The sequence below is a fragment of the Haemaphysalis longicornis genome, unplaced genomic scaffold (genome assembly GCF_048455015.1).
Source record: "Haemaphysalis longicornis isolate Haplotype H1 unplaced genomic scaffold, Haemaphysalis longicornis Haplotype H1 scaffold_4, whole genome shotgun sequence".
Classification (NCBI taxonomy): domain Eukaryota; kingdom Metazoa; phylum Arthropoda; class Arachnida; order Ixodida; family Ixodidae; genus Haemaphysalis; species Haemaphysalis longicornis.
The window spans coordinates 184,169,467-184,194,546 of NW_027526361.1; the positions used below are offsets into that span (position 1 = coordinate 184,169,467).

General features: G+C 48.8%; 1 protein-coding gene across 1 annotated transcript; it reads left to right on the forward strand.

Moving 5' to 3' along the window:
* Positions 1 to 177: 177 nt before the first annotated feature.
* On the forward strand, positions 178 to 23,365 carry LOC144180141 (uncharacterized). The gene is made up of 5 exons (XM_077708533.1): positions 178 to 187; positions 705 to 934; positions 11,446 to 11,705; positions 14,779 to 14,969; positions 21,900 to 23,365. The coding sequence occupies exons 1-5, from the start codon at positions 178 to 180 to the stop codon at positions 22,292 to 22,294; spliced, it is 1,086 nt and encodes a 361-aa protein (XP_077564659.1). The 3' UTR covers positions 22,295 to 23,365.
* Positions 23,366 to 25,080: the final 1,715 nt, after the last annotated feature.

Sequence of the window (25,080 nt, forward strand, 5' to 3'; positions counted from 1 at the left end):
ACGCTCGCCGCCGTTATCGTTTCGCCAGTCGACGTCCTGACGACCGCCGCGGCGTAGGCCCTCTCGCTCTCCTGGTACTCCGCCGCGTCCACGTACATGGCCCCTTCGTCTCTGGTGTGGAGGTCCACGAGCGCCTTGGCCCTCGCCATCCTTCGCTCCTTGTTGAACTCGGGGTTCATGTTCTTCGGTAACGGGCATACCTGTAACTGTCTGCCTGTGGCTTCTGGCACAGGTACCTGTTCGTTTTCCGCTCCCTCCTCCATCGGTGTCAGACGCAGGTCGTGCAGTATCTGTCTGCCCATTCTGCCCGTTCTCGAAAGTTTGAATTCGTGCACAACATTGACACCAAACGAACGACTGCCATCGGTGGAACGTGTATTGCCATAACGTTCAGGAAGAATATAGCTGCGGTGGAAACGCAAAGTCTGAGTGTGTATCACTGCGATCACATGTCGGTTCTGAAAGTCGGGCTGAAGTGAAAGTATAAAGTGTTGCAGGTACAGTGAACGTGTGATTAACGCGAGCGGGCCGTATTAACCCTTGGTAGGTGATGTATAAAGCTTCGCTTCCCAACCACCTCCACTGAGTGGATTGGCCTGCACTTTTTCAACCTTTTTCCGTATCAGATAGCCACTTTGAATGAAAAATGATTACAGTAGCACAGCGCTTCCCTTCCTTAGTGACGACTTCACCATCCCTCGCAGGCGAGTTGAACAGCGAGTACCGGACACTGAGCTTCCGTGTCCTGCTGGCCGCTTGGCTACTGCTGTCCCTCGTGGCGTCCAACTCGTACAGCTGCCTGCTATTGTCGTTCATGAGCGTTCCCGCCTACTCGCCACGCGTCGACACGGCCGAGAGGCTGCACGACGCCCTCACGTCGGGAGAGTACAGCGCCGGAACTTCCAACGGCACCGCCCAGTACTCGCTCATCAAGGTGCGCATTCACATCGCAGTATTCTTTAGCACCGCTGAACGGGTGTCATCCCATGAAACGTGGGTTTTGGAACAAAAACAGCGCAGTGTTGCCGAGGTTGCCTTCACTTCCTAAATGACAGAAACGCGAAGCTAGCGACCTCTATCGTGGGAATTCTAGTTTCACCTGTTATCGTATCAGGATCGTTTAAGATTAAAAACAGCGTAATAAGCAGTATAAAGAAATAAAAACATGCCAGTCATAATAGTGCACAAGCACAAGGGAACACTTCGCTTTACCTCGATTGCCATCGGTGTCTGGGATGCGCCAATTTTTAACAGCGTAGCTGTTCTACGTCAAATCTTATCGCCCTTCTTCTGAAGGTCGTGCGTCACGCAGAGGTAGGAGCAGGTTTGCAAACCCGCGAGTGGCCTCGCAGAAACCGGTTCTCAAACCCACCTTTAGAGGGCGCACCGGTCGCGCAGTGCCGAGTTCCACTTGTTCCACTAGGGGAAAAAGACGGTGCTGGCCGCTAACGCTCATAAAATAGCTAAAAGAAGGCAAAGTTCTCCCTCCTTCTTCGCCTCCTTCTTCTTTTCCACTTACTCCTCACACGTTGCGCCGCGTGCCATTAACTCCGCGAAAGTGCCGCCCCCTATGTTGGCCCCTTAATAGCAGACACCCTCGCAAAGCCAGGCGGCTGCTCACTGCGGACAGTTTTTAATGCAGCTTTCTCTTGATTTGGGGACTCAGTTGCTGTTTGATGGCCTTGATATGATTTCTGGAGCCCTGGGGTTTAGGAATACGCACCAATTAAGGCAGTTTTGGTCAATATCTTTGTATACAAGGAAATATTTGTGAGGGGTGAATGCCGCTCGCGCGTACGCGCATCGCGGTGTTTGTTTACGTTGGCGGCATGCTGCAACATCTCAACATAGTTGGTGAACGCCAGAGGATCGAGCATGAGCGTTGCACTCTGTTACGGGTATTCTGGTTTGCATTATCCTGATTGAGATGTGGTTGTGCAATACGGAGACTGCACAGAGGACTTACGCATGGTTCCCGGTGGTATAAAACGCGTCATTCGTAAATGTCGCAGGCTACTCCGCATGGGTCTTTACAACACGGCGGACGAGCTCAAATAAAGCCACCTCTCCAGCCACAGAGCATGGCTTGCAATGACAACAGCCGGTCAAAACAAACCTGTTGAACCGAATCAAATTGAGCTCTCCAGACACCAAGCCGAGCCAGGAGTGTCCTGATCGATGGCGATACGATATCATATCCCAGCCATTGCCAAAGAACGTGCACCGGGTTCACCACTCTGGTCGGCAAGAAGCTAGAGCCAAAGCCTTACAAAGGAAATACGGCACCCTTGCAGAAACGGTCTACATGGATGCAGTCGCAGCCCGTGGTAGAAGAGCAAAGATAGTGGTAGTCACCGCAAATACAGAGCTCCTCGTCAATGCCATCCTTATAACCGTATCAACCAAAGAAGCAGAGGAGCTAGCTGTGGTGCTGGCTCTCACGCAGACGAAAGCCATGACTGTCGTAACTGACTGCCGGGGAACGTACAGAAGCTTCAGGTGGTATTGAATGGCACGAGCAACGCACCTCACGCTCTAAACCAAATTCTTCAATAGAAAAGTAAGGATTGATTGTACGCCTCTACATGAAGGTCAAGAATGTGCTCACCAAAAGGCACGAGAACTTGCAAACCAGGTCTCGGTGGACGTGGAGGCACCTACACCACTTGTAGCCCACCAGGACATAACACAACATTACATCTTAATCGCCAGACCTCCCCACTACCTCACCCAAACCTCACAAAGTACCAAGAAACAACACTCTGGCTACAACACATTCCCGCATCCAATTAGGCTACCCCGGATATTTCCCACCCAACATCAAGTAGAACGCAAATACTGCCAACAACTAAGTGCACTGCGACATTTTGTACTGGAGTTACGAAAAACAAGCACCTATACCACTACTTCACCGCACCCCGATCCCTAAAGAGCAGAAGTGAGACACTGCTGTCCAGCCACTGCCTCTCGGACCAGCTCCTCCTCGTGAATTTCCGTGGAGCTCATGGCTGCTCGTGGATTTCCGTGGAGCACGAACCACCCCTGCAACATTATAAATGCTCTCGCACTAGACGTTTTCTCTCTATCTGTCTTTGAAGTCACGGAAATCGTGTTTGTGCGATTGGTGGCCTCCGCCCATAGCCACTGCCAATAAACATCACTTTGCGATGTAGTAGGACCTTAAGTTCTGCTTAATCGTACACACGAAGGCTAACGTGCAGTTGACACGCTTATGACGATGTTTCGAGAGTTGGCCCAATATACACCTCTCCTTTCCGTATTACGTCATTTTATTGCGTGTATATATATTTTTTCATTTTCAAGGGTAAAACCATCTTTTGTGGCTTCGATGGGCCTGGATAAGTTACCAAGGGCCGCTTCTTTCGCACTTGAAATGGAACAAAAGTTGTATTTTTCCAGTTGGTTGTAAATATTTTACCATGTGGAATCCCAGGCTAGGAAGAGTAACCACAAGAGTAACCGGTTTCAGAAAGACTACCACGCAGCTATTAGAGTGAAAGCGCTTGCGCAACAATCATTGATGTTTGAGAATCGTTTTTTTTTCACGAAGATGGCTTGGTGGGCTAGTTGGTGTAGCATCATAAAGGGTTAACAGTGCACAAACACGACGACACACAAGGAAGAGAAGACAGGACAAGCGCTGAACTACAAATGATTTTTTATTTCGCGATTTCCAAGAAATATGACAAACACTTAACTCGCGCCCCGCCTTCTACGTTCGTTGCTCCAGATACTGTTTTTCTTTTTCTGATAGTGCAACAGATCGTCTGCTGACGCAGTTTTTATGAAGACGTTCAATCTCGAGGGCCTCGATAACCTCCCGTGTATGTCTGTCCTTCCCTCTAGCAATGACTGAGCAGTCCCCGAATAGCGGCACGCAGGCGCAATCTTTGCAGTGCGCAGCTAGGTGGCCCGAAACGAGGTTTTTATGTTCCCTCAGCCTATCATTAGCATCTGCCCGTCTGGCCGACATAGTTTTTTCCACAATCCAACGGGAGAGAATAAAAAAATCGCGCCAATCCACCCCGTGAATGTGGTTGGAAAGCAAAGCTGTAAACGGCACACATAGCGATTACCCATGCGACGTCACTTAAATTCACTCACATCGCTCTACAAATAGTAATACCAGAGAAAAGTGAAATGCACTTAAGCACACCATTTATTACTTCAAAGAGATATTCTTGGTAAGGTTAAATCAATGCATGATGCATGAACGGTGTTTGGTTGAGTTGTATTGGTGTAGCACAAGAGTGGAAACGTTTTTTTATGAAATTAAAGCTCCAACCCGGTGTTACACGATTTGACTTCTCCGTCTCTGCACCGCGGACGGAGGTGACGAGATTTGCGGCAGAGAAGGAGAAGGAGGAGGAAGAAATACTGTTCAGATTTCTGAACGGCTCAGAGTGCAGCCCTGGGGAGTGATTTCTTCTTCTGTTGGGCCCATATGCAGTACGCGCGGCATGTGTTATGTCCACCCGCTGAAGCTGGGTAGGTAGAGAGGGCCTGGACCGCAGCTTCTCCCAATGCTCTTGTTGCGTAGTTGACGGAAATCGAGGAGGGTGCTCAGGGCTAAAGTCGCACACCCCGATTACGGGGCGGAGAGTTCCTACTTCTGAGCAACATTTACATTCAGTGTCGTAGTGATTCGGATGCATTAATTGAAGACGCGTAGGCTGCGGGAAGGAGCCCGGATTGTATGAGCCGTAGGGTAGTTTGTTGTTCTCTGGAAAGGTCAGGGTAAGGCGAAGGTACGGTGTGTTTCAGAAGGCGATAATACTGGCTTATTTCCCTGAACGTGACAAGCAGGTGACTGTTCTCGTGCAGCTCCATAGCACGGGAGGTAAAAGCGCAGGCTTGTTGGGTGGGCGTATTTGTTGCCCTCAATTGAAGCGTGAGGGGGTGTCCAGATGACCTGAATGGAGCCATTTGGGGAGTGGTTTATTAGCACACACACTGCAGGTCAGGACACCAAACGCGACAGTTAATTCTGGTAGGCTTGTTGGGAATCCGTGATTACCTTACGAACCCCTGGTTGAGTGAGAGCCAAGGAGATGGCTGCCTCTTCTCCTGCCATCATGTCGATTACAGAGTACAGGGAACAGTACATTTGTCACACATGAAAGGGACAAGGTTCGCAAAAAGGCAATTTAATGCCTGACAAAGTGCCGCAACCTGTCCCAGTCAATAAAGCACACAAGGAGCATGTTTGAGACGTAAAAAAAAAGTTAAAATCATCTGGCTTCACTACTTACGAAAAGTGACACATCCGTACACGTCGATTTTTAAAGTCAACCAAAGTTAAATTCATCTGTCTTCACAACTTACTAAAAGGGACACATCCATACACGTCTATTTTTAAATTCAGCCTGAGGGATGCGAACTAAAATGAAATTGGCAAAAAAAGAAAAAAAGAAAAAGAAAACAAAAAGAGAAACACAAGAAAAGAAAAACAAATTTACTTTTGAAGCTTTAGTAGATATTGTGTATTTTCTTTTTAAACGAAATTACTGAGCGGCTTTCTTGACCATGGTTGTAATGGCTGGATGAGTATTCAATAGTTCAGTGATCATAAACGTTAGCTTTTGTGTACCGTAGTTTGTCCGTATTCTCTCACAGCAATATATTATGCGTCTAAAGCTGTATGTGTGCTGCCTTTGACAATATGCATTGTGAAATGCGACCCCGTTAGATTTCAGTTTATCATATATGATCATCGCTATTTTTTTCTTTAAGATATTCTCAAACGTTAATATGTTGTGCTTGTGAAAGAATGGAATAGAATGCGTTCTAGGTTGAACGCCTTCAATTATCCGCACTATTCTCTTCTGTAGTTTATAAATGCTTTCTGTGTTTGTTTTAGTGGTCGTTCCCCATATTAATAGACAGTAATGAATACGCGAGTATACTAAAGAGTAATACAGTTGTCTCCTTACCCAAACTGGCAAAAAACATCTAATTTTTCCAATTAGACCAATTGAGCGCGAAAGATCGGTGCGAACTTTGTTTATGTGGTATGTCCAGTCAAGTGTTTCATGAAAGGTAATACCAAGAAACTTTTGGCATGTGACCCGTTCAATCAAACCTCCTCGATATTTTACTTGAATGTCATGGGGTATACTTTTATTTTTCGGCCGAAAAATAACATATTTTGTTTTTTTTTAGTTCAAGCTTATTTGCCGTTAACCATATTGATAAGTGCTTAAGCCATCTGTTTGCTTGTTCTTCTAAGCTGTCCATATCTTTTCCAGAGAAAAAAAAACGTTTGCATCATCGGCGTATAAAATCATGTCTGGTGTTTGTGGTATATCAACAATATCGTTTATATATAAGAGGAACAGGAGTGGGCCTAACATAGATCCCTGAGGGACACCGTACTTAATTTTATTCATTCTTGATATTGCATGCTGAGTGTCACAATATTGAAAACGATTTGTTAGGTAACTGCTTATTAACTTCAGGGAAACACCTCTTATACCGTATTGATTTAGTTTCATCAGGAGAATTTCATGTTTGATCGAATCGAACGCCTTTTTGAAATCAAGGAATATTCCAAGCGTGTAAGATCTCTGCTAAAAATTATCTATTATTTTGTCCTTCATAGATAGCAAAGCCTGCTCTGTACTTTTTTTTCTTTTGAAAGCCGTATTGCTGTTTTGTTATTATATTTTCTTGGCTACAGAAATGTGAGATTCGATGGTATAGGACTCGTTCTATTATTTTTGAAAATATCGGCAAGACAGATACAGTTCTGTGATTATTCAAGTCCTTTTCAATACCCCCTTGTGAATGACTGAGACCCTTGCTATCTTTAGCTTATCAGGAAATATTCCGGTGCTTAAAATCAAATTACATGTGTGTGAGAGCGGCCCACTAATATACTGTGAAACTGATTTTAATGGCTCTGCTTTTATACCGTCAACACCTGCCGCAGAGTTGTTAGGTAAATTCATAATGAAAGAATGTATTTCGGATTCATCAGCGGGAGTAAAAAAAATCGATTTAGTAATACTTTTGGTAATATATGGTTCACAGCCTGTGTCGGTACTAGTGGAGATCTCGCAAGCACCGGACTTTAAAAAATGGTTGTTGAACATATCAGCGAGTAGTGTACCAGACCAAAGATTTACCCTCTATCATAAGCTCGGTGACGGTCTTTTTATTTGATGAAAGTAAAAGATCGTTTATGGTATTCCAAACTGCTTTCTGGTCATTCAGAATAGCTGCGAATTTATGTTCATAGTATTGTGTGCGTGCCCGCTTAATATCAGACCCTAATTTATTTCTAAACTGCTTAAACTGCCGCAAGTAGTCGATTTGCTTTGTTTTAATGAATGTGCTAAATAGGTTATCCCTTTCTCTCATTCGCTTTAGAAGTGACGCATCTATCCACGGCTTTCTAGCGGCTTTCTTCGGTCTTAAATGATGCACAAGCAAGGACATTGGTTCTGGAGGAAGCGACAATAATGGCGTACTGCTTCCCTCAATGTTGTGAGGCGTCTGTGTACTGATTGATTGTAGGGTTTAACGCGCCGACGCAACGCAGGCGATGAGGCGCGCCGTAGTGGAGGTCTCCGGATCAATTTTGACCACCTGGGGATCTTTAACGTGCGCCGAAATCTCGTACACACGGGCGTTTTTGCTTTTCGCCTCCATCTGAAAAGCGGCCACCGCGGCCGGGAATCGAGCCCGCGACCTCGTCCTCAGCAGCGCAACGCCTTAGCCACTGAGCCACCGCGGCGGGTCTGCGGGCAGTACTAGACACCACATTTTAACTCTCTTAGTAAGTCACGAGCCACTGCGGTCTGCAAATGTTGCGGGTACCCAGCAGACAAAACGCGGTTGATTTGAGCCATGAAGCTTTTTTCTGCTGAACGTGCACATGACTTCAAAAACGAATTTTTTAGACAAGACTTAGAGGCCAACTTCAACGAAAATTAACCTCCCCTAAATTCTGCTTAAATGTGTGGTATGCACCTCTAAAGTCCCTTGTGACCTAATTCTAAACTCCACAAACGCGCAGTTTTTTTAATTAAAACTGTTCGAAAACACGCCACTTCAGCCGACGCAGCACCTAGCGGAGTGTCGCCGCAACTTGTCGCCACTGCGGCGGACTTCCGCATGTGACGTGCCAGTCAAGACTCCCGTGCGGCCGCCGCCTCTTCTCAGTAGCCCTTTTACGTGCAGCCTCACGCGAGTAAGCAGTGTAATTCATGCCTCTTGCATGAATAACTGCTTTTACGCGTTTGGGTAATGCGAGAAGCTGAAGAAACTCTGGGTTGCCGATACATAAAGAGCAAATTCGAAAAGTGCCGGGGCCGGGCCGGCCGGGGCCGGGCCGGCCGGGCAGTAGCACGAAGGCCGATTTCGTGGTCGCGACGGCGGCAGCATGCTCGTGGCCGACTCGATGAGCACGCGACACGCGTGTACGGCCTACGTGAGGCTGGTCGGTGCGGCCGCGCGCGAACGACTACGGCAGCTGTCGGCGCTCTGCAAGTTCGCGGCCGGGCGTCTCTACGAGCAGAACGGCCGGCGCCAGACGATGCGCTGTTGTCGCGGCCGGTAGGGGCGGGAACGAGTACGGCAGCTAGCTTTGCGGCCCACTGCACGATCGGCCGGTGGACTTTTCGAGAGCGCGAGCTCTGCGCCGACGCGAGGTGATACGCTGTTGTCACTGTTATCGCGCCGGTCGAGGAGCGGACGAGGACATCACGCGGCGCACTACACGGAATCGATTCAGCTCAAACAACTTCGTCAAAAAACAAACAAATACTAGCTGCTGTTGGCAACATTTCTCTCAACGAGGCCACATGTCGCAGCACTGAGCCTCGGTGAAGGTCACTGCTTCACAAGTGAATGCACTGCAGTGCTTTCGTCGCTGCATGGCATCATTATCTAAAGATTTGGCGCGGGCACCCTGCTAACAGGAACAAAACTGCCCGTGTAAACAAAAATAATAAAATTCTGGATTTGAACTTTCACAATATGCACTGAAGCCGAATTCTTACGCCCTATCCGGCATGTTTCGACACTTCCCTCCCACGGTAGCTTTTTTTTTTCTTTTCTTTCACAAACACAGGATGGTTCGATCGGCACAGGGCATATTAGCTGTGCCGGCGCCCATCTAGCGCTTAACACTGCCTTTTGTGCACCCAGCTTCGCCCCGACGTCTCGCGATGCCTGTGTTTTCGTTTTACCGGACGACTACAGGCGCGTCTCAGTAGCTCACAACGTTGTAATAATGGTTGCACGAACTTCCAAACCCCTTTTCGCGCATGTTTTAAATGTCGGAAGCTACAGACGACCCAAAACACATCGAATACGCGCCGTCTCCTCACAGGCAGCCGTGGGAGAATCCGCCGGCTGCGCCAACTCGATTCCTGAGTGGAACGTCACTTCCGGCCGTCCGTAATGGCCGCGCTTTTTTTCCAGTCTCGGTTTGAAAAGTGCGTTTTTGATCTTCGTTTACGATGCAGCGAAGCACATTTGGGCCTCCAAATTTCGCAGGTAGCAACTTTTAAGGTTATACTACCGGAAAATAGTGCATTTAAGGAGCCGAAAATTTCGTTGCAGTTGGCCTTTAACAATGCCCCGTTTTACCAGTTTTGTGTGATTGGAGGAATAAGGAAGTAGCGGCTTTGACGCACGGGGCTCGTACATCCAACACACATGTTCTTGAGTAAAACTAAACAGCGTATCAAGAAACTTGAGAGAACCGTCCAGTGGAACTTCATGCGTCAATTCCAAAGGCGTAAGAGAGTCATTGAAAATCGCCAAAACACGGGATACCGAATCGTCAAACTTAACAGTTTTACAATTTAAAACTACGAGGTAGTCATCGACATACCTAAAAACTCGTTTCACATTCGACCCAGATAAATGCTCACTTAAAACACGATCGTGATAGGCTAAAAACAAATCATTTAAAATAGGCGCGATGCATGACCCGATGCAGATCCCGTGTTTTTGAATGAACGTGCCCCCTTCCCATGAGATGAACGTTGAAGTAAGGTAAAAGTTTAACAGCTCTAAAAAGGCAGCGTCCGTCATACCAGCTGAGTTCTGGAAGCCCACAACACCGTGGTGGTCAATTGCGCTTTGAACGCAGTTTAAAAGCTCTTTCAGGGGGAGTGAATAAAAAGGTCCTTCGTCGTTGGCTTTTAAAAAGTCTAATACTTTGTCAGAGTTTTTGATCATGAAGGGATAAAAAGCACAAGGACACCCTAAACCCAACTGTACTAATATGGACGCCAGGTCACGCAGGGCTTGACGGAAATGAGCGAGCACACGCTACAGCCAGAGCATGCACCCTCCGGGCACCGCACCAGTCGCTCCGTGACCCAGAGCCTGTCCAGCAGCAGTACCGTACACTTCTGCAACACCACCGCCTTGCCAGATGTGCCTACCCACCACCGCACCAGAAGCTCACCCGAGAGGAGGCTGTAGCCTGGCGGCAACTACAGACAAACACGTACCCCCACCTTAGCTTCCTGCACATCATACACCCCACAATGTATCCACCAACATGCCCACACTGCAGCGAACATCCAACACTGTACCACACCACGTGGGCTTGCCAAAACACACCAGCAGCCCCCATTATTCGCACCCCCACCCTCGAGCAGTGGGAGGCCGCGCTGTGCAGTTCGGACCCTGAGGACCAGCGACAGTTGGTGGACCGGGCACGCAGAACCGCAGCCGCCGCAGGGGCCCTGGACTGAGGGCTTCTCCCGCTTTCAAGCACGAACCTCTTTCGCTTGAATAAATGTTTCTCCACCACCACCACCACTAAAAGCTTGAGCTTTTGCTGCAAGAATAACGCAAGGGGCTTTGGCCATGCACCGTTCTCCGAGACAATGGCGCGAAACGGGAATTCTGGTTTGGGGGTTTTTGCCGAGAAAAATACCTTCAAGCTTAAGCTTTCTTTACTGGCTATGGAGCGTGCCAGGGACTCTAGCTTCATACTTTCACACAGGCTAAAAGCGTCTTTTTTTCACTTTTGAGAGCTTTACATCGTTACGCCTGATGAAAAGGGTGCTCATGGCACGATTTGCTTTTTTCCGATAGTCAACAGCAGAGAAAACCGCGAAGCCACCTTTTTGGGCCTTGTGATTGGATGTGTCTTGGTTTATATATCTTTCATGGCGAAATAAAAAAATCAGTTGTAGTTTAGCGCTTGTCCTGTCTTCTCCTCCTTGTGTGTCGTCGTGTTTGTGCGCTGTTAACCCTTTATGATGTTTTTTTTTGTGGGCATGAAGCATGAAAGTAACCCAGCACTAAATGAGGCATACGGTTCGGTTCTGTATTTCAGAACTACCGGCAGCCGCATTTTTCCGTCATGTACGTTTATCCCAGAAGTCCGCCGAGCAGAGTTATCAATTGTCCCACAAAGAACAAGCGGATACAGTATTCCTGCCACGCCCACAGGAGGCGTGCGGTGGTGTTTTGATGACCGTGCGGCAGTCCATGACTACCCGTCCGGACCGCCTGGTGCGAGATAAACAAGAAGGGCTCGACAAGGCGCTTCGCGAAAAGTACGCCTACATCGACACCCGCCGGGGACTGCGCGCCGCCCTGCACGATCGGCACGCAAAGACCATCGAAGTGTCGTCGGGCCACCTCGGCACCACCATCATGTCACTGGCGATGCACAAGGGCTGCTTCTACAGGGACGCCTTCAGCACGGCGTGAGTACAACTTTTCCGAAATGGTCAAAGCTGCACATTCTTCAATAGACAAGAGTTTCGGAATATACAAAAGATAGACAGTGAAAGAGTTCCAGAACTAGCAAAATAGATCGTGCCAGATGGGAAACGATGGGCCTGCAACTTGCTCCTTGCTAGGGTGCGAAGTGGTGTTGGTATGTGCAGCTTAATTTCTGATGGAGGCGAAAAGCAAAAACGCCCGTGTGTGCGAGATTTCGGCGCACGTTAAAGATCCCCAGGTGGTCAAAATTAATCCGGAGCCCTCCACTACGGCGCGCCTCATCGCCTCCGTTGCGTCGGCGCGTTAAAACCCTACAATCATCATCATGTGCAGCTTAAGAAATGCACAGCTTCTTTTAATTCAGAGGCCTACTATCTAATGGCATCCGTAACCTCAATTGTGTAAAAGAGCAGCGCATTCGCCGAGCTTTTGAAATTCGCAACAGGGTGACGGCGCACGTACTGGACGCGGTCCGCTCCCTTGTTCGTTTTAGATGCGACACTGAGAGGAGCATCTCTTGCCGGCGGCCCTGTCCTGCGTCCGTCGTCGTCGGCGTCCGCGTCCGCGTCCGCACAGCTGGGTCTCTCCTCCGCTCACCCCGTCTCCTCTCGCTGTGATAGCGCGCCCTCTCCCCCAACATCTGTGGCCCGCGCAGTGCGGCGCGCTCTCACTCCGCCGGTGGGCGGCGCTGCGCGCGGCGCAAGCGCGCTGTGCGGATGCGCACCGCCCTCTCTCTCCGCGGTCTCCTCTCCTTCGGGCGCGCTGCGCATTAAGCGGAGTGCCGCGCTCAGGCCGGTCTCTCAGTCGACGGTCGTCCGCGCTACGCTTGCTCTCTCTCTCTCTCTCTCTCTCTCTCGCATTACCCGACGATTGCTCACGCAATTCGAGTAATCGACCCAACGGAAACGCACAATGGAACCCCCTTCAGCGTCGCATATTACCAGGGTTCCCGCTAGGGGAGGTGGGCGTAATTTTTTTCCCTGTGTCACCTCTGTATGCACCCTAAAAATGTTATGGCCCGACTGCCACCAAAGAATACTTCAAGAACATGTCGAAAAAAATTCCCCCGCATTTCCCCGAGGGGGAGAATGTGAAAGTGCGAATGCACGGTTGTCGGCCCGCTTGCGGCGCTTGCGCTCGGCCCCCGCAGCCCACCGCCTCGCCGCCTTCTCTTCCATCTCTTCCATCGGGTTTGTAGTATCACGTGTACACCACGCAGTTATCAAGCCGCTATAACGCGGCTGAGTCGCCAACGCACGCCGCTCACGACGTAGTTTGAGTGCGTTAAAGATATAAGGCGCGTTCTGAGACCGATATCAGCGTCGCGTCCGTGGCTTATTCGGTAGAGCGTCGGGCTGCGGCCCGCAAAGTCCTCGGATCGAAACCTGGCGCCGGATGCTGTTTCTTCTTTAAAGAGCGCTGCGGACGCCGCCGACGCCGCCGACGCCGGCGGTGGATGGTTTGGGGTCGCTTATAAAGAGCATTCGCTCTTTAAACAACTGCGGCTTGCTAGGGTGCCAGACGACACCAAAAGCTCGCCGTGCTTCGGCGGGATTCCTGGCCGCCCTCGCGAGCACAATGCCGTTCTCCACCGCCCGGCGCCAGAAACGAGGGCGTCGTATTTTGTAGCCTCGTTTATACCTGGTAATTGTGTCTGGGGTCGGGTACTGTGACAGGTTGGTTCAGCCAGGCAGCATGTGTCCTCTCTAGTCGTAGCGATTGCACCCATGTGTAAAACATAAACGTCGTATAAAATGACATTGTTCTGGGACTCGCACAAAAAATTACGCAGTGTGAACTGGACTCCAATAACACACTAAAGTGAAGCCCACAGGAACCAAATGGTAGCAAGTGGGGCTCGGATAACGAGACTGTTTAGTTAGGGTTATTGGTGATGCATACCTGTAGAAGACATATACCGCAAGAATGGACACAGGACGAGAGAAGGGACGAAGACAAGCTGTTCGCTGGTTCTGTGACCGTACTCCCGTAAAGAACTGCCCAATGTTTTTTTGTATTGTTTATAGTCGGTACTTGTATTTAAGAGCCGGGAGGCTATAGCCCAGAGGGGTAAGGGGAGGAGGAATTGTGGTGGAGAGGTAATCTTCTCGTAGACATTCTATAAACAGTTGATTGGAAGGAATCGGCTGGCTTGAGGTGCTTCCCCATGCGTTGTTTACGCTCTTAGGTGAATGTTGGATTCAGCAGCTCATTATAAATACATTGCTGGTGCAAGATGGCTTTTATGGGGTAACCAAGCTATGAGGGTGAGTGTACTACTGTCGTTAACGTCGTATGGGCGTGTTTCACGGAACCGAAACCAATACTGATTGAGCTCGCACGATGTTTGTGAGACGTTGATCTCATTGAAAATCTGACGTCGATCCTAATGAGACTCCTCTCGTTGTAGTAATGATCGATTAATGGCCTCAAGTTCTTCCAATGTCGATATTTCATCCGTCAAAGACCAAAGCTATGACACCATTAAAACCCCTGCTTTTTGTTTGATCGCCCATTTTACCCGTCGGGGTTCAATTTGTGACATACGGTTTTCTTTGTTGACGATAAATATCGCTCATGTGCCAGTATGGCACATAATAAGTAACAGTGAATGCTTTTTTTAACACTCTGTGGCAGAGGGGGGGGGGACGTTGTCTGCACACACATACGGATTACACCGTAACTGACTTAAAGTCAAAACTCGTAGCACTAAAAACCGATTTGTCGCTTTTCTTGAGTTTGACTGTTTTGTGAAGCGGCCTTATATCAGCCGACCAGCGTTTACTCCGTCCGTTTCTTTGGAAAGGGCAAGTCTCGCACAGGCGAAACTACCAGAAGTTACAATGGGCAGGAGAAAATACAATGCTCTAAACTGGGGTGTGGTTTGCGACAATTTTCCACAACCTACTCTTTCAAGCAGGCGACGCTAGCCTCGGACCAACTGACGGACCAGTTGGCCTTGATGAACCTGGCCCGGAATATTCTCGACCCTTAATGTTAGGTTTTCGGCGGCTTCTTCGCCAGAAGTTAGTTGGCCTGATGTCGTTTGTGCAGATCAAGGCGACTGGTCGAATCAGGCCACTTCCTGAAATGGGAAAGCGAAGACCAGCCACTGTGGCCCAAGGAAAAGCGCAACTCTTTCAAGACCATCGAGCTGTCGGACGTGTTCAGTCATGGCACCATTCTGATCGCCGGATACAGCTTCGCGCTTCTCGCCCTGGCAGCAGAATTGGCACGCCACCGATGTGAGTACCTTCATATCTTTTTTGCACAGCCGAATTGTAAAGCGGTTGCGAATTTTAAGTCTTTTTTCAAGCGAAGCTTATATCGACCGCTCTGCGCCATCGATGTCTTGCGTACGCCGAAATGCCTTGCATCAAAGTCAATTTTATCGTCGTGCTAAAACGACGAAGACAGCGAGGACGGTGATGATGTCACTGAAGTCCTTGGCACGTGCCCAATCGGGGGGATTGACCATGGAAAAAGTTTTTACTGCAGTTTTGTTGGAGCTTATGTTTGGAATGAAAGATTGAAACCTTTCCGGGTTGCGTATTTCCAAACGCTTCGCTGCACAGAGCATCGACTTGACATGTCCGTTCGCGCAATAGAGAACGGTAATTCAACGTGGTCATTGGCTGCGCCCCAAACCTAAAGCGACCTAGAACATACCAAATCTTCATTATTAACGAAAACGACGCGAAGGTTTAAGTTCAGTGGAAAAAATAAATTTAGAGAAATACTTAAGCAATGAAAAAGAAATTAAGAACTAGACCTGCTGGGGCTCAAACCCAAACCGTCAGCTATTCTACTCACTACTCTGAATCGAGTCCACAGAGCCCGAACGGTGGGCTAGTTTTAGCAGGTATCAAGTGAATAGCGCGCCCAGTGACATAACGCACGTCACGTGGGTGCTCTGTGTAGCGAAGGGTGTTCGAGTACTAGGTGTAGTTTTTCATGCCTCGGGTGAAGTGGCGCGTAGTACGTGGAAGCGCCTCCTTGAGACTGCGGAGCAACGTCTTGCAGTTGCAGGGAAGTTCAGGCTTTTTCTTGCAGAGCGAAGCTACATAATTAAGTCGTCCGTCTAGGCGGCGCTTTTTTATGTAGCACGCGTAGCACAACCGCCGCGCCATTTCACCCGACAGTTCGCAACGAAGTTTGGATCGTTCTTCTGGGTGGGCAAAACAGAAACAGTGTCACGAGCGCTGCTGAGGCTGCCCAAGTCAATGGGTGGTTTTAGTCTGCCTTGTTTGCAAACCATGAGCAGCGTCTGCTGGCGGTACGGGCAGTGATCGACCTTGTGGACTCAGACGAGTACCCAGGAAAGGCGCTGCTCCAGTAATTTCTGGGAACTTCCCGGTCAATATTTTATGACGCGCACATCGCCGGTCCTTCAGCTGAGCAGCCGCCGCCATTTTACGCGTACGTTATAAAAAACATTGCGGAATCTCCAGTCTTCCTTGCCAAGCTTAAGTTTTAGGGAAAGTACGGCAAGTGAAGTGTGAGAAAAATTGGCCATAACCCAATTAGACAACCAACAGATAGGAAGGTCACGCGGTGTCCGGTGGCATCAGCTGACTTCGGCGGCACTTCCGGCTGATGTTCGGGATTTCGGATGGTTACGTGGCTGGGAAGTTCTCCCGACGTGTGAACGTCTGGCGAGATTCGGCGATGTGCGTTCCGCATGGTGTCCGCACTGCGGCCACACTGAAACATTAGAACATGCCTTGTTTCACTGTCGTGTAGCGGCAACGTTCTGGACTGTATTAAGCAGGATGTTCGGACTCACACTTCGAATGAACACTCGTTCAAATGATGTGTTGGTCTACTTTCTGGTGTGCGCTGGTGCTTTTGTTCTGTGGAGAAATCGTGGTGCTGCATGTCTTCGAGCCCGGCAGCAACGGGCAATGTTCCCACTGCTGTGGCGTGTCCGGTCGATTCTGATGAGGCATTTGGAGGATGAGTTGGCAGCTCTAGGGGAAGAAGCCTTCCTCTTGCGTTGGTCTACGCGCTTTATAGTGGTCAGGAGTAACATCCTGAGCGTTTCTCTAGTGCCGTACTGAGCTGAGTTAGTTTATGAGCTGTTTTTCTGAACACTGGTGAAGTTTGTGTGACTTGATTTGTGGTGGCTTGTTGACCACGCCAAAAATTTTGTGCAGTGTGTATAATGACCATGTTACTTCAGACTAATTGGATAATTTTCTGTTCTTAGGGCAGCGCTGTTATCACTAGTCGCTGCGCCCTGATATGTGGGTTATAATAAATTCTCTTTACCACGCGTTTGGAAACAGGCTACCAAGATTTTCTCCTTCTCGGGCGCAGCTCCCGCTCGCTGTTCGCAGCTGGCATGGGGGCGTGCGCACAAGTTTCGCGCTATATCCCGCCAAATCGCTGGTTGGGGTCATTCGATCTCGTTCGGCAGTTTACCTTCTAGCGCGGCATGGGTAGGCCGCGCGTGGTTGGCCACTCGGAAGAGCGGGCAGCCATCGAAGAACGCGTACAGCGCATGCACCGGAGGCGTTGAAGGAGAGGACCAGACCACGCAGGAAAACCGGTTTATGTTGGAACGCAGTGAGGTTTCCTCTGCTGACGCCAGGGGCGCGCGAGTCTGTCGGTGGGTAGAGTTTCTGTATACAACTGCTACCCCAGCGATATAAAGGAACTCTATCGGTGGGTGAGCGAGCTCGTTGGCCTACGCCACGCTCCTGACTCTGACACCATGGCTTCCCGCTAAAACGCAAACGTTCAGGATAATCGCAGAAGTAGGATCTACAATAACTTACTCCAAGCATTTGCATTCACGTAAAGCTAAGCGAATTGAAAGGGTTTCGTTTTCGTCGATCGATGGTTTGGCGTTTCGGTCATTGCTTTTTTCATTTTGGCATCAGTATTTTAGTTTTAATTTAGCGGTCATTTCGTTTCTAGTTTGGTCGTATTTGTTTTCATTGAGGTCAAACTTCGCGTAGACCCCTGTTTCCGGAAGGAAGCCGTATAATTTTTGCCCTGCATACCAACACCTTTTAACCTATACAACCGCGTTGCCGTTGTCATGTCTGTAATGACTGCTGCTGGCCTCTTAAAAGCTTCCTCAAAAAGTTTAAATTAAATTGAAGTTATTCGTATGTCCTAATGCTTTTGCGTGCTCGAGGTGACCGTTTCCGAAAGGGAGTGCCCTTGGTTTATGCTTTTAAATGCGTTAATATTGTCGTGGGACAGGTGGTGTAGGGGGAATGTGATGTAGGGGCGAATTGCATCCCACTTCTGGTGTTCAACATCAGTGTACATACTGAGCATGTCGGCGATGGTTTTGTTTAGCTGTTCAGTCAAGCCGTGCGTCTGGGGATGCTTCCCACTGGCTTTTCGTTGAGATGTGCCGCTCAGTACGAGTACTTTCTGCAACAGTGTCGCGGTAAATACGGTTCCACGGCCCGTAATCAAAACTTGGGCGCCTCATGTCGAAGAACTATCCTGTTGAGAAAAAAACGATGGACCTTCAGGCGTGGTGGCCTTTGGAAGAGCTTTTGTGTCTGGGTACTTTGCCAAGTAGTCATTGGCGACTGCTATCCAGCTGTTTTTCGCTGTAGACGTGGCGAAGGCGCCCAAAAGGTCCATTCCGACTTGCCGGAACGGCACTTCGGGAATTTGAACCGGTTTGAGAAATTAGGCTGGTCTGCTGGGCTCGGCCTCATGTCTCTGGCAGTTCCGACAAGTTCGGACGTGTAGCTTCACGTTTGCCGAGTGCTTGGGTCAGTAATACGCTTTCTGGATTCTTGCAAGTGTGCGTTCGTAACCAACATGGCCAGTGGCCGGCTCATCATGACAAGCCGGCCAGATGTTGTTTCACACGGGTGAGCGGACAAGAAGGTACCTCCGGCCATTCGGGGCGAAGTTTCGTTTGTATAATACACCACTGCGAAGGCGGAATCTTGGCAGACCTATATGAAACACTTGGGCGGGTTGGTGGCATTGGCTTGCACGAAGTCAATCAGTGTTAGCAGTTCTTGGTCTTCTTGCTGCTGTTACGAAGTGTTAACCACACTAAAGACTCCAATCAATGCCCATCATCAAATGTCCTCTTCATCTGCGGGCGAGTTACCAGCCGGTGCTCTTGAGAGGCTGTCTACAAATCTGTCGAGCGACATTCTGATGCAGACGACCGTCATATAAAACTCTTGGAGTCTGAGACTCCAGCGTGCCAAGCGGAGAGATGGGTTCGTCAGGTTCGTAAGCCAACACAGGGACTGATGGGCGCTTACGACTCTGAACGCAGGGCCATAAACGTACGGTCGAAATTTTAGGACGGCCCACACAACCGCTAGGATTTCCTTTTCACCGAGCAATGTTTCGGCACCGTCTTGCTAGTGGATGAGAACTGCGCCTAGCCCCACATTGCTGGCATCACTGTGCACCATAGTGCAGCGTCCTCGTCGAAGTGGCCTAAAACATGTGGGGTCTGCAGGGAAATCCCTAGCTGCTCGAAAGCTTCTAGCTGTTCACCGGACCCGACAAAAGTGATTACGAGCAAGACGTTGGAGAGGTGCTGCAATGTGGGCGAAACTCACAATTAATCGCCGATAGTATGAACAGAGGGCCAGGAAACTCCGAACGGACTTCTTGTCAGCAGGTGTTTCGAAGCAAGAAACAGCTCAAAACTTGGCAGGGTCGGCGCTATTGCCGATGCTGCCGACAACGTGGCTGACGGAAGAGCAGCTCCTCATAGCCGAAGTGAACTTTTCTGGCTTGAGTGAGAGCGAGGCGGATCGTATGGGTTGGAGGACGGATGGAAGCCGCTATAGGTGTTCCTCGAATGCATTTGAGAACACAACGACGTTATCTAGGTACACAAGCATTGTTTGCTACTTCAGGCCAAGTACAACAGTGTCCACTATACGTTGAGAAGTTGCGGGAGCGAAGCACCAGCCAAAATGAAGAACCTTAAACTCGTACAGTCCATCACGAGTGACAAAAGCGGTCTTCTCACAATCATGCTCATCGACCTCCATTTCCAACTAACCACTCTTCAAATCCATGGACATAAAAGTTGAGCTTGTGCCTGATGCCTGGTAGCAGTCACACACCAAGAACACACGCTGACGAAAGGGCACGTCTTCTTCGCCGCGAAGAAGACCAGGACGAGGATGATTATGCTTGTCGTCTTTATGACGATGATTACGGTGATGGAGGCCCGCGCCAGAACGGCGCACACACACTCCAGAATATAGGCCAACAGAAAAGGCTGCCTCGGAAGCCTGTTACGCTGCGGCAGGACACGAACAATGAATGATTATGAACGATCCATTTACGCTATTTGCAAGCGACCATGGCCGAGTACGCTCAGGCTGCGCGCCTGCTTTTGCTCTTGCAGTGCACAGGTTCAGAGGTGCGCTGCCTGACACGAAAAAGCAAAACAATGAGAATTACACACCTCACCTTACCTCACCGGCGTGTGGCTCACCTGGTCTGTTGCTGTGTAATTCCCCTTGTTCTACGTTTTTGTGTCAGGCAGCGCACTTCTGCACCTTTGAACTTCAAGATGCTAAAGCACCAACTAGCCCACTTCCAAGCCTTGCTGATCTTTTTGTTCGTCGTCCACCTGTATCGTAATTATATAAGCATGCAAGACAGTCTGCACCGGCGCAAAGCTCCTCCCTTCTGTGACGTGCCTTCTGTGTACGGTGTTTAGTTTGACAAAGTGGTGGAGGCACAGGAAAAAAAACTGTTCGCATGGCGACGCAGTGAAACATCCCCCTCGCGAGGGGCACGATCAAATGCAGAGCATTTCCGGGGGCGCACGACGCTAAGTAGTTTGCGTTACGTTAATGTTGTTGCCCTTGTGGCAACTGCTGACGAGAGAGCGCGGCGATGAGTGCATTCCAGCCTCGCCGACACCCGCGTTTATCACGCCACGATCGCGCCACGCGCGCGCGATGCTGACGTCACGATCACGCCACAGATGTTATTGATCCCGCGACGCGCGCGCCCCCACCTGTTGGGCGCGAACCGACCGCGGAGAGAGCGCGCGATGCGAGCAGAGAGTAAGCGAGGAGGAGCGGGGGAGAGGGCGCACCTGCGAGCGATGCGGACTACTACGGACGCCTAGAACGGGTGACATCGTGAGTTAAAGAAATGCTCTGCATTTAAAAGCGATAACTGGCACCCATTCATTCTTGGATGGCACTATCGCAATTCGCAGTACTCGGAACCGCCATCAAAACACAGAAAAAAAGAGGAGCTATGCGCCGGCCTTCACTTCTAGCATGCGTAATCATGCGAACGGAAATTAAACTTCGCCGTTTGATATCTGGGAATATGGATGCGCTAGAAGAATTCAGCCAATTGAAACTGAGTAGAAATACGGTTGCGTCTAACTTTCCAATACAAACATGTCTGCTTACCGCAGGCACTAAAAATATAATTAATCAATTTTAGTTAATTAGGCCACCTAGGTTAATAATGACCACCTAATTATGTGTCCCCTGGGCGCATAACCTCACTGTAGAGGTCTTTTTCGCTGAAATCTAAGCGCCTATTTTAAAAAAAACCTATCGACTAACTGTGATCACCCTGTATGTACTTATGTGAGAAAATGTAGTTTTATATGCAATACCCAACAAAAAGACGAAGAAATTGCACTATTTGTTATTGTAATTTTTCACAAACATAGAACATGTGGCGTTTTTTTTTATCATGTAATGTATTTTTGTCTTGTTTCCGTGTCACATGCAAACCGATTACATACCGTTGTGTGTACCGATTCCTCGGGCTTTGTCAAGCTGCAAAAGTGGCTTTTACCCGAGGAACCATCCAATTGTGGAAAATAAACTGATTTGATTTGATTTGACATATTTGGATAGATCAAAACCTTGGTTTGACGCAGGAAATGCACCTACGCCAAATCGGCTTTGTTTTGAGACGCACTTGACTCTAAGATATGTGATGCTTCGGAGAAAGACTTCCATTACGCCCGCCATTCGCAGCGCCCTTGGCACGTGTCTCAGCAAAGTGAATTACGCATGCTTCCTTCTGCAAAGGCCGCACTTTGTTCTTACGCCCACAAATGTTAATCGTGACGAAACGCGGTAGATTTTGCAAATATAGCCCCCCCAAGTAAAGCTTAACTTCGCCAAAACATTTCATTTTTCTTACTGTCTTTCTCCGTCCACTTGTCCTTGCAACAGACGCAGCAAAACGTGCTGCGCCGCGTGGAAACATCCAGCAGCACGGAAGACCCCTTGAAGACGCCTGGACCATGCCGAAGGCAACGGTTTCCGTGGCTCGCCCACGACGAACCCTCAGAACACGGCTACCGCGTCGAGTCGGCAAGAAGACATCTTCTGTGTCTGCAGTGGCCCCCCTGCCGCCCGTTAGCCGGTCGCGGAGCTGGGAGACGCGAATCATTGGTCGGGCGGGTTTCAAGCGCGTTTCCGTAAACGTTGGCCCCCACATGTTTCGCGCTGGCGACCTGGCGAGTCCAGGGAGTGGCGGCGCCTCCGGAGGTCGACAAACGGTGGCAGTGGTGCGAAGACACGGCGGTCAAGCACTGCCAGCGCCGCCCCCTATAAGCACGACTTAGGTGTTGAGATCGCCGTCTTCACGATAGTGGACTCCCTCACTCTCAGTATCTTACACCTAGGCCTTACACCTAGCTTACACCTAGCCTTAAACCTAGGCCTTACAGTATCTTACACAAAGGCCTTCTGAAGGCCTTTCAACCAATTTTGTATCGGGTGCCCGATCGTAAATACGTACACAGGGCGCACTTCAGGTCGAGCATGCAATTGTCATTTAAAAGTTTCCGTGTAGCACATGCATGAGACGAGCACCTTGTGCACATTACACGTCTTTGCTGCAGCCAATTGCATATAGAACTAGGTAGGTCAGGGATGCGATAACGATTACACTAGGCTCTGAGTGGCGGTGAACTGTTTTAAGAGCCATGCAATGATGAAGGCAGGCACTAGACCAAATATGTTTCCAAACTATTTTTTAGAGCAGCCTTCCAAGACTAGGAACACCTGCGGGTGACACACTTTCTTTATTTCTGTATTTGTACGTAAATATGACCTTAATTAGCTGTTGACGGGTGAACGTAGTGTATTGTGAAAACATTTGACAATTAAGTATCACGTGAAATTGACGGAAGAAGTTACCAGGGTACATCCCCCCATACATGGTAGGCAATGTAACCATGCAAAATCACGGGCAAGGTATTCGCAACAGCCCAATAATCTGTTCATCCGCACTAACCTCCTGAAAAGCAGTTATTTGTGGCTTGTAACTACAGTTTAGCAAGGGTTCGCTGCACATAGTATTATATCTTCTGAATCTTCAGCTGTTCAACCGAAGAAACGCCATAAGCTGTGAATGCACTTTCGAAGCCATATATTCGGAACAAATAGACGTAGGAGTCTATATGTTCAGCACCCAACTTGGTATTGTCGATGACGGTGATGATAATGACGCCAAGTACTGTGACGACTATAAAATGATTAGTTGTTGAGGTGAGTGGAGCCGTGCCTTGTGTAAAAGCGAATGAGTAAGTGAACAAGTAGTTATATATCAGCCCCTCTTGTGCACGTGGTGCCCGTGTCTACATCCTTACAGGTGCCTGCCACGGCCTCAGCATGGTTTAATAGCCACTGCTGTACAGCGGACAGGGGAATTGGCAGTAGATGCTCTTTCGGGAGTTAGAGGAACTCTTGGTTATTTCAAAATTTTTGCGGTGCGGTGGGATAGACATCAGCTTCGTAACGCGAGGAACCCAGGTTTCATCTTGAGTAGCGGACAAAGAAAGGGGACAACAGGACGAACGCTACTTACCAACAAATTTTATTTGGAAAAACCACAATATATACATGCCACGCTGTCCACTTGCATACCACCACACATGCGCAGAGACACTTATAATCGCCTCAGATAACAGAGTTCTTTTTGAGAAAGGGATACCGATGGTGTGCTCACGCATTGAGACTGCAACCTATCTATTTTTTCAGCTTCTATAATTTCTCTCGTTAATATATCTCTATTCTTGCCGATTATGATGCATTTATCGAAGAGCAGTTCGCAGTGCGGTTTGTGGTGACACGTGGAACAGTGATGCGCTAACCATCCGCCAGTCCCATTTTTGACATTGCAAGAGTGCTCACAAAGCCGGTCATTAACACAGCGACCAGTCTGCCCAATGTAACGTTTGCCGCAAGAAAGAGGAATTTCATATACCACGTTTTCTTTGCATGTTGTGCGCTTACATTTATGCTTTATACTGCAACGGCTAGAGCGTTGACCCCAGGTATTGCTCATTCTCCATAACTTGCCCAGTTTTTCTGGGGCAGAAAAAAACCACTCTAATATTGGCATGTCCAGCAATTTTCTTCAAATTGTGGGAAATATTGTGGAGGCAAGGTATAACCGCTTACTTTTGACGGTTTTCGAGTGAGGCCAGCTGCTCTCCCTGCGTTCGGGCTCGCAACTTTTTTAGCAGGGACTCAGCAACAGCGATTTGCAACTGAACCGGATACCCCGAGTTGGAAAATCTTTGCGACTGTTGACGGAGGCTGGTAGCCATTGAATGGTCGCGCGATTTCCTGATAGCGTTCTTAAAACACATGTTTATTATTCCCCTCTTCACCAATTTTGAGTTCGCGGAATGAAAGGGGAAGAGCGGTTTGCTGTTCCTTGGTTGGTATGCCACACAAGTGTGATCTGGTTGAAATGTCAAGTTTATGTTGAGAAACTGTATTGAGGTATTAATCGGAAGTTCAAAAGTACACTCGAGGGGCGTAAAATTGTCTTTAACAATGGATAGCACATCATGGGCGCGACATTCTAGAGCATCAGAATTACAACCTAAGAATAAATAATCATCCAAAAAGCGAAACACGCGAACAACATTCATGCTGTCAAGGCGGCCGGCCACAATGTCATCTAGTTTGGATAAAAACAAATCACTAAGAACCGGGGCAATGCATGGGCCAATGCATATTCCTCCGCGTTGCAGGCATGGCTTTCCATCATACTGAATAAAAGTTGAACGTAGATAAAATGATAAAAGTTCTAAAAAACCAGTAAAAGACACCCCTGCGGTATTGAGAATGGCCAGTTCCCATTATGCATCACCAACAGGCCCAAACCATGACCCTTTTAGCGGAAGCGCTTTTCTTTTCTTCGGAGCCTCTCTTTGGGTGCGTGGCTAAGGGATCCCATACGAGCTAACAAGACAAGCCGGGCCCCTGAAGTGCTGTACACTTAAAATGACAGGACAGAAGCCCACTGGTAACCTTTCTGTGAAACGAATCATCTCATCATACATACAAGGCATAATGATAAAATGGCTGTAATAGCCTAACTGTGGATTAGTGC